General features: G+C 38.5%; 2 protein-coding genes across 7 annotated transcripts in view; one reads left to right on the top strand and one right to left on the bottom strand.

The window, feature by feature from the left end:
• Positions 1 to 14,755, bottom strand: part of LOC110015877 — a 755,614-nt gene that overhangs the window by 258,622 nt on the left and 482,237 nt on the right. The window lies entirely within an intron of this gene.
• The window catches only part of csmd3 (CUB and Sushi multiple domains 3), a 478,616-nt gene that overhangs the window by 214,373 nt on the left and 249,488 nt on the right, over positions 1 to 14,755 (top strand). For 2 of the 4 annotated variants that reach the window (XM_023959654.1, XM_023959653.1), the window contains exon 5: positions 8,948 to 9,155. In XM_023959654.1, the coding sequence (XP_023815422.1) occupies positions 8,948 to 9,155 (208 nt within the window). The remainder of the gene's footprint in view (positions 1 to 8,947; positions 9,156 to 14,755) is intronic. The other 2 variants (XM_023959655.1, XM_023959656.1) reach the window with 2 other exon arrangements.

Here is a 14,755-nt window from a genome sequence, read left to right as displayed (position 1 = left end):
GGATTCATATAGCCAAAGTCATGAAAAACAACAGTTGGCAATCTATTCATCAATCATTTCTCCATTTAGAGACGCCGTCTGTTGATCTAACATTATTTTTGCTCTTCTGCCCAAATTGACCCTAATATCAGCTTTTAGTCAACTGGCAGACAGCATCTGTTCTTTGATTTGTAGACAGATGGTAGGGGGAGCTCAAAGTCATCATGGTCAGTAGTTGTGTGTCTCTGTGGACAAGCGCACATTTTTGTTGCTTTATAAAGACCTTTTTCAGGTCTTCTCACCAACCTCTTTGGGACAATGAGTTTATTTTTGCCTTATCTGTGTTTCAACTTAAGTCGCTTCAGATTCTAACTGAAAACTGTTCTACCTTTTTTTTATGTTGGAGATCAAGCTTTATTTGATTTTTGTTTAACCCTTGTGCTATCTTAGATGACCCCACCCTTACATTGACGTGTTCTCCCTAGCATGACAAAGGTGGATAAAGGTGGAAAGATTTCATGTAATCCATGGACACCAGTGAAGATCACAAATCATTGAAGAAAAAAGGTTCAGAGCACTGTCTAGTGGGTCTAGATGACCCCACTCCCAATGTTAAAGTGCCTAGGATGGCACAAGGGTTAATGCAGTCTGTTGCATTACCAATTCAACATATAGATAACCCCTGAAGAAGACCAGGATTACAAGAAACATTTTGCATTAATTATTTTTCAGATGCTGAAAACTGTAAAAATATACTATATACTCTCTGAAAAAAAGAGCACGGAATAAACAAGTATAAAACCTTCATCTACAATTTAAAGTAGGCATACTATCTAAGCAAAACAAAAAAAACAAGTTTCTTTAAATGTACACAGACACACAAACAAACACATAATTTCCCTTGACAGTACTTTAGTGTTAAAAGGTGATGAATAGCTAAGACCTAGGGGTATAACTATTCATGGACTTAAAAATCATTTAATCAATTTATATTCCTACAATCTAACCAGGTCAATCTGTCCGAGGCAAGTTGTTAATTGAATTGAATCAACCTATACCGTTATAAACGTTTTTTAAAATTGATTATATCGAAATTGGAAAATATTTGTATTGAGATATTGTAGGTTTATTTTACTATAACGTAAAAATGACCAAGTACCATCACAGCAGACAACACACATGTGATGACAGCAAAAACTGATCAGTGCATCATTCCAGTCCAATATTTGTAAACCCTTTGAATTTAGCAAAGACATGTGACCATACAGTGTGCTAGAATGTTCTATCAATGTTCCCTTTGGATTATTTTAATATGGAAAAACAACAGTGGGCTGAACTTTAGGAAACTAAAATGTGAATGGATTTGACATTCATTCTTGTTTACTTGTTTGTACACATATTTCATTTACGCTTGATTATCTTGAAAGAATTAGGCGGAATCTGGAAAAGTTCATCTGCACTGTTCAGCACTCAGGTATTTCTCTCTGAGTCACACTGGTTGAAGTTTTGGCTAGAGATGTCCTGGATGCATTTTAGGTCAGTGAATTGGATCAAATCAAAGTGTTCAAAATGAACAAATATCGACAATGAACTGTCAACCACAAATTCTGATATGAATTAACTAAGACCCCATGCTGGATTTCGCCTGCTCTGTTTACCAGGAAGACAGAAAACCAGAAATTTATAATTTTTGGTACTTTTTGTCCTTAATGAGGACCAAAGAGCTGTTATAACATAGCAGTAGACTGCAGTGAAGGTGACCGTCCCACTCCTGGCTTTACTCTGTGGTTAACGTCAGACATTATCCTTCCTGTGTTTGTATCTCTAAGAGGCTCCATTAAAAAAAACAAAAATAATGCTACTCTGAAGAAGTCATCGCATTGTTTCTAGTAAATCTAAAGGTGACACAGAAATGCAGTGGCCAAATACAGAATGTGGGAGGTAAAAGGAAAGAATGATAAAAGTTGCAGATGACTACACAGATGAGTCATGCAAAGCTGAATCCCACATTTCCCTACATTCAATGTGGTCTGACAGTCCAATCAAGATCAGTTTGTGAAGGTAAAGATGAAGCAGCTCTCTTTGTAGCCTCAAAACTATTTTTATGTGCTTGCATACACAAAATACTCGTGAAAAGATTATCCTTGCCATCCAACAATTTTTAATTCCTAATCTGACAGATTTAATCATGGCAAAATAACACCTCTTTTGTTCCCAAGAGCAACAATGAAGTCTTTAATCCAATGATCATTTAAAAAAACAACAACTTCCTGATCCTCTGTGGTTTTTTTGAAGAACACTGCAGTGCTACATAACCTTTACGTAAATGCAAAACAAAATGTCATCTATCGTAATTTATTTTGCATCCAGATGGCTTTACATTTGGCAAATCAAGGGTGCCTTTAGCCCATATGTTCTCTGTACAGTCAAATAGCAGCCAAGAAACATGAGGCCAGATGGTACAATGCTGTTCTATTGATGCATCACTTTCTATATCATTTACACACAAACTCATATTAATTCAGAGAGAAACTAGATTAGTTTAAACAATGTCGCTGAAAGACATACCAGTGAGTGATCTTAAGGATTCCAAAATGGAACAATCCAATGTCTACACTACAGCAAGGGTGAAGCCTCTTCAAAAGGAATAGAGTAAATAAATAAAATACAACCCATAATTTTACATTGGAATCTTTCATCAATACATGAAAATGGTGAGATTTCATTACATAAGGCTATGGTTCATGTCCATGTTAAAGTTAGCAATAAAAGTAGCATTGACCACATTATCTTCTCTTTGCAAAAGGTCATGTTTTGTTGAGTGGCATCACCTCCACTCAGATTTGATTATCCCAGCAGCTGCTTTCAGCAGATCCTCCATCAAGTTAATCAACATGCACCCTGTGCTCATCTGCTATTAATATAGCGGTGCCTGAAGTTTCCAGCAGGATGCGCCTTACTAAGAAGCATTGTGATGGTGAGAAACATGGCATCAGAACTAAGTGAAAGCGTCAGTAGTCAAATTGTTATTCAGAGCCAAGATGGGCTTTCTCTGTGTGAAATCAGAGCTAGATGGAAGGTTTCTCAAGGGGCAGTCCATGGCACTCTAAAACACTTTGATTAAACTGGATCTCTTTTATCCAAAGCACGATCAATCAGACCAAAAATTACCACACCATCAAAAGATCATTACATCAAGCTCTGTTCACCATGAGGGAGAAAAACAACTCCATCACAGAAGGAGAATTTGCTCAATAGAGAATGCAAGACTCAGATAAGCCATACTGTCAAACCGAGGCTGTGTGGTGGTAGTCTCAAAAGCTGATTAGTGGTCCCTAAACCACCTTCCAACAGGGAAAATAAGTCCAATCACAGGGCCAAATGTTTCACCTTGATGAAAAGAGACCTTTAAAGGTCTGCTGTTTTGTTTTTTAAGTGTGAATGAATAATGGTTTCTTAACTGTCGCTTAGCTTTTCTCCACTTTTAGATTGAAATTGTGACTTTCCTTTTGGCTACTTTTGTCCCCACATTTTTAAAAATGCAACACTTTCCAAAAACAAGTTATAATGTTGCGTTTTTGCATCATCTATTTGAAAAACAATGTTCCCGTCTCGTGTTTTGAAGATGGAGGATGACTTCCACTCACAACTGTATACTGCCGCAATTTTCTTCCAGTGTTGATGAATGATTGCAGAGTGGTTTCTCTAGATTTTAGGGAAAACTTCTGCTGCATGTAACTTCTTAAAATAAGCAATTCCCTTTTTCTTTTTGAGCTTTATTATAAATTTGGTGGATTCCTTCAAATAATGTCCATTAGTCCCTACTGTCTCATATTGTACCATTTTGGAGGATTTGGTGGTTTTAAAAGTGAAATCTCAGTATTGCCAATTCTGGCTTGGCTGCGCGGTGGCAGAGTGCTTTTACCCTGGTTCAAATCCCAGCTGAGCTTTTCCATACTCTCCGCGTACATGTGGGGGTTTTCTCCAGACACTCCGGCTTCTTCCCACAGTCCAAAAACATGCTTCATAGGTTGATCGGTGACTCTTAAGTAGCCCATTGGTGTTTATGTGTGATTATTTGGCCCTGCGACAGGCTGGCAATCTGTATTAACCCTTGTGCTATCCTATGCACTTTACCATTGGGAGTTGGGTCATCCAGACCCACTAGACAGTGCGCTGAACCTTTTTTCTTCAATGATTTGTGATCTTCACTGGTGTCTATGGATTACATGAAATCTTTCCACCTTTATCCACCTTTGCCATGGTAGGGAGAACACTTCAATGTAAGGGCTATCTAAGATGGCACAAGGGTTACGCGTACCCTGCCTTCGCCCGAAAGTAGCCGGGACAGGCTCCAGCACCTCCTTGACCCCAAAAGGGAAACAGCAAGTTAAGAAATGGATTAATGGGCTTGACTGGATGCTGAAAGTGACACTAAGACCACTAGTGGAATCCAATCTGCCGCATAGCAGAAAGGCTTTTAGAAAAAGGCTGTACCTTAAATCATTTTAATGTCGTCAAATATCCAAAAGGGTGCATGTGTTAGTTTGGTAAACACTTTCATTAATGTTTGTCCGGTCTGTTCTGGCAGGTAAAAATGAGACATAAAATGTCGCTGCAAAAAGAGTGTTAGCAAATTATATTGTGGTACAGTATATGTGCGGGAGGTTGATGGATGGATCGGTGAGGGTAGATAAGAGATCCAGAGGGATAGACGAATACAGGCTGAAGACAGAGGACAGGAGGGGTTGATGTAGATGGTCCATAATACTTAAAGACTGACAGCACAAGCGGTTTTCTGTGATTGAAATCTATGTGTGTGTGTGTGAGAAAGAGATAGTGATCAGCCTATCAAAAGGATGCAGACAGAAGGAATAAAGTTATGGGGACATGAAGAAGAAAGCGTGTGTATGTGTGTGGGAGGGGGTAAGGCCAGAAAAAACGATTAAGAACAAAAATCAATCAGCAGAAAGAGATGGCGTGAGCGCGAAATCTAGAGTAAAAGGCAGAAAGGAAGATCTTCCAGAAAGCCACAGCGAGCCAGGAAGGATAGAGACAAAATCCTCAGATGACTACGATATTGATGACGGCATGGTGGGGAAGAAGGCATGAATGGATGGGTGAAAGAGAGGCGAGATAAGGAGGCTAAGAACAAGTGATCAAAGCACCCCAGGCCATGAGGGGAAGACGGAGCTTGAGAGAGGAAGATGGGGGAGATTCTGGAGGAGGGGAGGGTGAAAAAGTAAACTGAGAGGGTGTGATGACTGAGAAGTAGACAGGTTGGCAAAGAGAAAAGACAGAAAATAATCATTATTGAGGGGTGGGTAAAAGAAAAAATGGCTGTTAAAAAGTAAAAAAAAAATCATTTTGGATGCAACAATTCCAGGAAGTGAAGAGGGTGTAGAGATGTGAGGAAAGGTGAGGTGGCATTCCAACAACAGCCAGAAAAAAAGCAAAGGACACAAAGGCAGAGAAAAGGCCAGCACCAATTCACTGATGTAATAAAAAATGAAGACAGCATGCCAACTCTACTTTTCTCCTACTCTGTCTTCTTCGGATGCTCAGGCGAGAACAAACAACGCCCTGGAAACGTGCTTTCCCTCCTTGTGTAGGCCGGTGCGTCACAGCACGATTTTAGCCTACTCGAGTTGCCCTTTTGAAAACAAAGACAAGACAGTATAAAACTCACACAACTGACACATTTGTATTTTATTTTCTTAATGTATATTTTAAATTTGGAACATGATGCACAGACAAATGTTTTTGAAGAAAAAATAGAAAACTTCAGGCAAGAATAGCAAAAACTAGTTTATTATTGCAATACAATTTGGCAATGAGCTTTCAAACATGTATTGAACAGCATACGGTGGTTGCACTGGAATTTTGCTACCCAATACTAGGGCTTGGCATACTAGGGTTTGGTGTGAAATGTTGGAGTCCCCGGAGAAAACACACGCATGCACGGGGAGAACATGCAAACTCCACCAAAGGTCATCCATTGATGTTCTGCTTCAGGTCCCCCAGCCGGGACTTGAATCGGGGCCTTCTTGCTGCAAGAGCGCTAACCACTCCGCCACCGTGCAGCCCTCCATTATCAATTTTTAAACGGTTGGCACTTCTGTGAATTAAAATCCATAAATCACTACCAAATCTGAGTTCTTGATTTTTCAAAGTTCAACTTGGTTTAACTTGTAACGTGTGTTCAATAGATGCGCGTTTTGTACGTCCCGAGCCTGAAAACGATCATAAAAATGTGCGAGCTACACTTTAATGGGAGAACCTACATAAACGCGGATTTACTGTAAATGCCGGATTAGCCTTTTAACACTGGAGCGTAGAGTTGACAATCTAGCAGATCCAACCGTTTATGCAATTAATGTAATTTCAATAGATTCTGAAATCGTTCAACACTTTACAGTAGTTACGTTTTTAAGCAATCCATGTAAGTCAGCTGCTTCTGTCATGGAGAAAAGCGGCTTTGCACTGTTACGCAACAGTTGATGTTACTGTTGCATATCTGCCAGTTTGAAAAGTCACTTTTATCCGCATCAGAATCATCTGATTCACGTTGATCCCACAAAAGTTCAAAGAGTTCTAGTGCGTCAAAGAGCATGTTTTATATATGTGTCTCTGGCGACATCTCTGGTGGTAAAGGACATAGACAAGACCTAAATGACACTTGCACTGTATTTTCCGGTGTACCTTGTACAGATTGTAGAATAGGTGAATGATAACGTAAAAGCAATGTACAAAAAAAAAATATGCATAAAAGCTTTGCTAAATGTGTAGCAAGGTTTTTCTTTTTTATTTCAGCTTTGTAACATGCATTTCACCTAGATCTAGACATCAGTGAACCCAAGGGAATTTTACTCGCCTGTCAACTGACAGTGGCACATGAAAAGCCTGGAGGGTTGGTAGAGGTGTGTTTGTGGGCATGCATGCGTACATTTCTCTGTATATGTGTTTGGAGGTGCAGGTCTGCATCCACTGGGCCTCACAGATGTCCTGCTGTTGTCATGATAAACCAGTGGCAGCTGCCACCCTGCAAGCAGCACTTCCTCCCACTGACACAAGCAGATTAATGCTTCATTGCACCTGCAAATTTGATGGGGTCTCAACAGGTCTTGGCTTGGGGTGTTGGGTCATTTACACCAACCTCCTTGACTGTCTAGCAGTGGAAAGACATGTGTGTCTGAGAAACTGAAAGGTCTGTCTGTCTCCCTGCCTGCCTTCCTTAGTAAAAAACTTCTGTACTTGTCAGTCATCTGCTGCAGTTTGGGACAATACATAAACATTTTACCTCTGCACGCTACGTTTTTGTTAGGAGAAAAACAACCAAAAATGTGGACTGTCCTTAACTTCACTTACTAGTTTATTAATATTTCATTGTTTCCCATTGTTGTTGTTTTTTTTAATCCACTTTCTTTTTCTTGTTGCTCCATATTCAAATTGTAAAAACCCAATCCAGGTTCTTGTGTTTGCTCAGATTAATGTGTGTTTGATATCATGTGGACGAGTCTGCCATTAGTACATGCACCCCTTTTTTTTTACATTTTGCTTGATGGACCTCGAATGAGCATGTGCATGTACACCTGACAGTGCTCGTTTTTACATTCCTAAAGGATGTCTTTTCCATCACATCAGTTAGTGCAGCCTGAGGATGACAAACACCTGCTGCACCTAAGCCTTTTTTTTTTCAAATCTTGATGATAATGATATGTGATGGGTTGTAGAGTTCCAGAAATCGTGTGCCGTCCTTTACTGCACTTACTGTTGAGTAGGAAAATAACTGCTTGCTGTGAGAACGTGCAAAATTTCTTCTGTTATCTATCACTATAAACCATGCAGGTATAAAAATTATACCATGTTTACAGTTGGACTCAATAAAAAAAAGATTCAACATTGTGTTTTTAATCACTGGGATACTGGCCGAAAAAGGGTTTTTTTCAATTATGGAAAAAACAACAACTGACAAATGAAATAAAATATTCATTTTTTGTAAAAGATTAATTCACAAAAGAAATATTATGACAAGTATTTAGCCCAGAACTACTTTTCACACAGCCATTGTCCCAGTGACACAAGATCCAATGTTGGATGTTTTTTTTTCTTCAGTGAGTGAATCCGTATAAATTATATGTGTATAATTTATGCCATGTACGCAGCGCAATCCATGTGTCTTTATCTGTTATACAGTGCGATCAATTACATGATGGTATCAATCAGATGTGATAAACAACTGAAGAAAAATAGCCAAAATCCATCATCACATCTGTTAAATTTGTTCTGAAACAACTGGAAATTTAAACGACAGACTGACATTGAATCATCAAATTGGAAACCAATTAAATCCAGAGTTCCTAGGTGGTGATTGGAGGAGACGAGAGCGGATCACTGGGACAGAGGACAGCAGAGTGTGATGGGGAACTGCAGCCTATTTTCCAAACTCTACCCAAATTCTACGTGGCTCAAAGAAAATAGTAATTCTGTAAACTGCACTGGCTAAGGGTGCAGAACTGACAGTCCATTACTGTGGAGACTGCTCAGATGTATCCCATGTTTAAAGTGTGGTGTGAGAGCTCCATACTTTCCCAATATGGTTTGCTTATAGTTTGCGGAAAGTCATCCATTTCTAACAATCAAGCCACAAAATAACACTCAGAATCTGGAGAAGAGCATTGTACTAAATTATTGTAACTTAAACAAGTATATATATAAAAATATATCCTATAGGGGGAGAGTTGGGGAATCGGGCTGGCTGACTTCTCATTTTAACTATTCCAGGTATAGTGTGATTAAGGCTAACATGCTTTAATCCACTAAAACTAATTTCACAATTGACTCAACCTGAATGATAAAATGAGACAAATTTTCCCCAAATCTTATTTTTTTTAAAAGTCCGCCCCCTCAGTCCCTCCTCCTCTCCCTAACCCAGGTTTTCTATTTGTCACTCTGATTTGATTGACAGCTGAGGACACATGTGGGGGCACTGTGAGGGGCGGCACTGGGGTGGTGACCAGTCCAGGTTACCCCGGCAACTATGGTAACCAAGCCGACTGTACTTGGATCCTATTGGCCGAACCTGGAGACACCATCTCTGTCATCTTTACAGACTTCCAGACTGAGGAAAAGTATGACTACCTTGAAGTAGAGGGATCTGAACCACCAACAATCATGTGAGTCACATTACTGCATGTATTTTATTTTTTTTAATTCAGGGTTGGAATTTTTCCTTATTTATTCAGTAAAAACCTATTGTTCTATGTCTCAGAAGAAGGGGAATTAAAGCTGATGTACACCATTAAATGCTGGGCAGCTGGCCACTTTCTGCTGCAGTAATCAAAGTGTTGGGAGTGTAACCAAGGTTTATTAATAATTTATTCAACTAAGTATGTTTTTTTTTTTTACATGCTGACTGTTTCCAACATTTTTATTTATAAAAAAAATGTTTACTTTATATGGAAAAACAGTAGAAGATGGAGGTGTTACTGTTGTTTTGACACTCAACATAAATAAGTACTATCCCTAGTTTTGGTTTTGTTTGGGTGCCACAAGCGTATCGTCTTAAGCAAATGTCCTGTATAACAGCAGAGTTAACTCATTACCTTTTGTTGGGCTCTTTGTAACTCTCCCACATGCTTATAGATGGTTGAATCATAACAGCGTTTTATTGCTCTGGCTGCTTATCGATTGGGAGGAAATTAGGGTATTGATCAACCATTGCTGTCGCCAATTGAATGTAATCATGGTTAGGGAGATGTGTGCGTGCAAAACAATTGATCTATTGATAACTGCTTTCAGGCACATGTGCCTGTACAGGTGCAGACCATCATGTTCCTGAGTGATTACCTCTGCCAGTGTGTGTTTACATCTGTTTACCTGCAGACAAAAAAAAGTGACTTTGTGGTTTTTAGCAAACAGCTGTACTGTAGCTAAACTAAGAAGCAGCTTTTAGCTCTAAAACTTTGAACTGATTGTGCTCAGTTAATTGCATTTAACGGCAATCACAAACACTAAACTTTGCAAATGGGATATAAGATTAGAAACAAGTTTAATGAATACAAATTCTAGAAAGACCTTTTTTATTTATGTAGAATTTTGATCAAAAGAATTTGTTACCTCATACATAACTAATAAACAGTATAACTGAGGAAATCTATAAAAGTCAACAATAAAAAAAAGTAACATAAGGATAGTTTTGTGCATGTTTTTTATTTATAATGTCAATAATTTGGCATAACTTTTGTGAATGATTACTTGGGAGTTGATCGATTTAAGATAAAATAATTTACCACAATTCTTACTTTTTAATCTAAATATGTCTGAAATGATATTCATCACTTTAAACAAAATTTCAACTTCAGCTGTAAACAAAACTTTAGATCATTTAGCAACAAATCTGGAAACTGATCTGCACAGTTTTCTTTTCCTCAAAGTTTCACTGATTACAGTTCCAGTAGATGGATGACTAGAAGATATTAAATAAAGACACAGCTTAAATAAAAATGCTTCTGGAACCACTAGAAAGAAAACACTCACAGTCCTTTAAACTAAACTGACAACAGTGTTTTCAACAGACATTTTTTACAAACAGATTTTGTTTCAAGAAATTGATCTCAAGACTTGTAATATTCTTGAATTCATAATTATCATATTTTATCGATTCCTTTTTTAATTTTGTTATTCTAGTTTTTGAGCCTATTATTTTTTACGTTTTTAAAACTAATTAGGATTTTTTAAACTTATTCAATAAACTGAAATTCATTGTATTTTTTTTTTTTTAAAACACTTGATAACTTTAGTTTTTAAAATGAGAAGCATCACCAACACTTTGTTTTATTTACTACAGGTGAGAATCCACCTAATTAGTTTATGTACCTAAAATCCAACATTGTTCTGCATTTTACAGAAATAATTGCATTGTCTGAAGTACTCTGTTAGATTTACAAAGATCGCCAATTGGCAATCCCGGGTGTAGAAAATGTACTCAGATCGCAAATATCTGAGTATTTGAATACTCGTTACAGGCCTCTGCCATCTTCTTTTTCACCTTTTAAATCTCCCTATTATCTTGTCTGTTGTCTTAAGTCGTCTGGGTATCTCAGTTTTTCTTGGTCAATGTTTTAGTCCACCACCTCGTTGATGATGGCACCAAGTTCCTTTCTTCCAATCTGCTTGGTCACTCCAGCTGTAGCTGCCTAGTCCCTTAGGAGAACCTCCTGATCATTAATCAAAACTGATTTGAACTACTCCCTTAAAGCAACATAGCATTCTTATTGTTTTATGTCCCTCACTTAACCATCCTATGTAATTTTCTTAAGTCTACTGTATCCTCTTTCTTCTGTAAAGATGTGCTCACTGCCATTTCTATTATTTAAGTGACATCCTTCAAACTTCAAACTTTATTGATTTGTATAGCGCCTTTCATTTTAGTTCAAAACACAGCGCATAACATAAAAGCAGATGAAATAGTCATAAAATATGAAAATTATTTAAAACAGAAAACACAGGACAATCACACACATATGGGACCCCTCCCTCACCAGATTCCTAGCTCCACCCACCCAGTTCCCCCAGTAGAACCCTGAACAAAAACGAAGAACTGCAGCCTAAAGAAAAGTCTGACTTGGTACTGCTGAGAGGAAACGACATCAAGGGGATCCATTTATTCCAAGGCCCAGCCCGACCGTGGGGGTCATTACCACAGCGCCCGGCCAACACAGAGCAGCCTAGGGCCCATTCTACAGCCATTAGACCACAGAGCGGGACCCCAGCCTGCCCAATGAGAATGAGACCACAGCAACAGCAGCCCCTACAGGCGGAGCCGGTAGTGCCCCAGAACAGTGGATTCCAAGAGGAAACACTGGATGATGAAACATCAAAATAAAAATCATAATAAAAAAATATTTAAAAAAAATTAAGATAACTTAATATTTGTAATTAAAAAAAATTGAGAAAATAACGGTAAATAAATTAAATACGTAAAATTATTAAAATGTAACCTTAAAAATCATAAATATAATAACAATAAAAAGGGTTGTATATGAAAAACATAAAAATCATAGTCTTTATACAATTTAAAAAAAAAGTATTAAGTAGAGAAAATAGATCCTTCACCACCTTTACTTCAGCATTCCTTTCCTAAATGTACCCATTACATCTTCATCACCTTAATTTACCTCACCATCATCAGTTAAAGTACTTGTCATCACTCTTTCCCCTTTGGGATACTGCAGATCACTTGATAAAACTCCCTCCAACATTTCTTGCCTTCTTATTTTATTCACATCCTGTCTGGGCAGCATTGCCATTGACGACATTGAACATCACATGTTCAACTTCCAGATGCAGACTCATGACCCCGTTTCATCTCCCTATCTGACATTCTTCACCTCCAAAATATTTTGCAGTCTCCAACTTTAGAATCACTCCTACTCTATTCGTCTGAAACCTGCTCCCAATCTTTAAACACTGCTCCTGCTCCATCTGGTCACTTAAACACACTGGATATCCATCTTTCTTATTTTCAGCACATCAACCAATTCATCTTCTCCATCTTTGACCAACAGTTGTCCAATTTCCTTTAGCACTCTTTAGGTCAACACCGCGGATGGTGGTCTTTGTTAAGCAGGTCCAACGCAAAACACGTACAAAAGTTCTGCTCTTGATTTTTGCAATTGCAATTTTCTTTCAATTCAACAGTCATTCAGACATTCTACAGTCCCCTCAGATAAGTAAGAGTTAATGGCCGAGGAAATGTGCAACAAATAACAAGAATAAAGTACTAAAAACTGATTGAATATGTATATATGGACCATGGTGTGAATGAGATAATGGCATTTGAAGTGTGCCTTATCAGAAATTAACGCATGTCGTGGAAGCCTGAACTGTCTGACGTCAATCAATCAATTCCGCACTTCGCGGAATACCACGGTCTACCTCACCTTCATCACCAGCAGTTGTACAATTTCCTTGAGCACTCTTTACACACAGGAACACGGAATACTAAACCTAAAAAGAGCTCCATTGACAATCAGCCCGCTCAATGCTACAAAATGAAAAACAAATGTCTGTCATCAACTAGGATTCTACAGGTTTTCAACTGTGCATCAAAGACAGTTCTTGAAAAAACAGCAATCTATTAGACAATGTGAGCTAAAAAAAACAAGCGAAAAGGGTCAGGTTCAAATCCCATCTGGGACTTTTCTGTGTGGAGTTTGCATGTTCTCCCCGGGCATGCGTGGGTTTTCTCCGAGCGTTCCGGCTTCCTCCCACAGACATCCTTCATAGTTTAATTGGTGCCTCTAACGTGTCCCTGGATGTGCATGGGTGTGTGTTTGGGGGAGGTTGTGGGCCCTGTGACTGGCGACTTTTGTGCCCCACTTTCGCCCAAAAGTAGGAGCAACAAGCGCCAGCAACCCCGTGACCCTGAAAGGGATATAGTAGGTTAAGAAAATTAATGGATGAACACTTGAAGTGTACATATCAATGTTAAGTGCATTAAGAATGTTACTAAAATACATATTGTCCTATCTAATCTATGTTATACACTTCAACATATGTTATCAACCTTCTAATGCAGTTTTTTCTTTTTTTAAGAAGAAACAGCCAATCAGTGTTTGGAGTGAGTCCAGGTTTTCAGCAATAAATCCCAACTCCTGCAGAATCATAAATCAAAACTTACTCATTCCGTGTTGTGCCAAAACTGGAAATTTTCTCTTACTTGGCTCACCTCATGTTCTTTCATTTCTAATTCTAGATTCAAATATCAAAAAAGCATGAGTGTGTGGAAATTTGAATGAGGAGTCTTCCCTGTTCCATCATTGGCATTTGTTTAAGAGATAGCATAAGAGAAAAAGAGTGACCAAGACAAAGGAAGTGTGTGAATGTTTATGTGTGTGTGAGTGATGTTATGCTTGCTGAGTGCTAATCAATGCTTCTGGCAGAGGGGATGCTGGGATACTGGCACCATCCCGCATCAGAAATGGAGTGGTGACCTTGAACAAAAGTGTACAACTTTTCTGATTCTTTCACTTGGAGGAGAAACAGGCATACTTGTTCAAACAGACCTCAAATATCTGATTTAAAAACCTGCTTTAAAGAATTAGGCTTGAGATATATTTGTGGATATGATGACATGAAACCCTTTTCAAAACTTGCAAAATGAGGGGAACAAACACGTGTGACAGCTTTTGGAATAAATTCAGTAAAGCCCTGAAGATGCAAAAGACACTGGTGTAATGTTGCATTAGCATAAGCAGCAGTAGATCAGACTTATTCATTGAGTGGATTTTCACTATACGTTGTTGTTTTGCACTGCAGACGTGCTAAAAAATTATGTTAAGTCATATTTGCTCAGATGTCTAAAAATCCAAAGATACTACAAATAAAATCGAGGCAGAAGAAAAGTTTCACCAAAAAGCAATCTAATTCATTTGTTTTTAAAAGTAATACACCGTGCAAAAACGCTGCATTTTACTCGCAGAGAAATTCTTGATTTTCGAGGCCATTGAAAAGAACAGCCATCACATGTTGTCATGTGAGGGTGGCTCGAGAGCCGGTAGGACCCAAACGCAGAGACGGGAGGCCAACGGGTTCAGAACTAGAGGGTTTATTAAATGAACAAAAAGCAGTACAGAGCAGGATGACCAAACAAAAACGAAAACGTACTGTGACGTGACGAGAAACATGGAACAAGGACGCTAAGACCAGGGGGGTATTCCAGGAAGCAGGTTATGCTAGCTCCGACGGTAAGTTTGAGGCTAAGGAAGTTGAT

Source organism: Oryzias latipes, chromosome 11 (assembly GCF_002234675.1).
Source record: "Oryzias latipes chromosome 11, ASM223467v1".
In the NCBI taxonomy this organism is placed as follows: domain Eukaryota; kingdom Metazoa; phylum Chordata; class Actinopteri; order Beloniformes; family Adrianichthyidae; genus Oryzias; species Oryzias latipes.
This window is presented reverse-complemented; position numbering and strand designations above follow the sequence as displayed.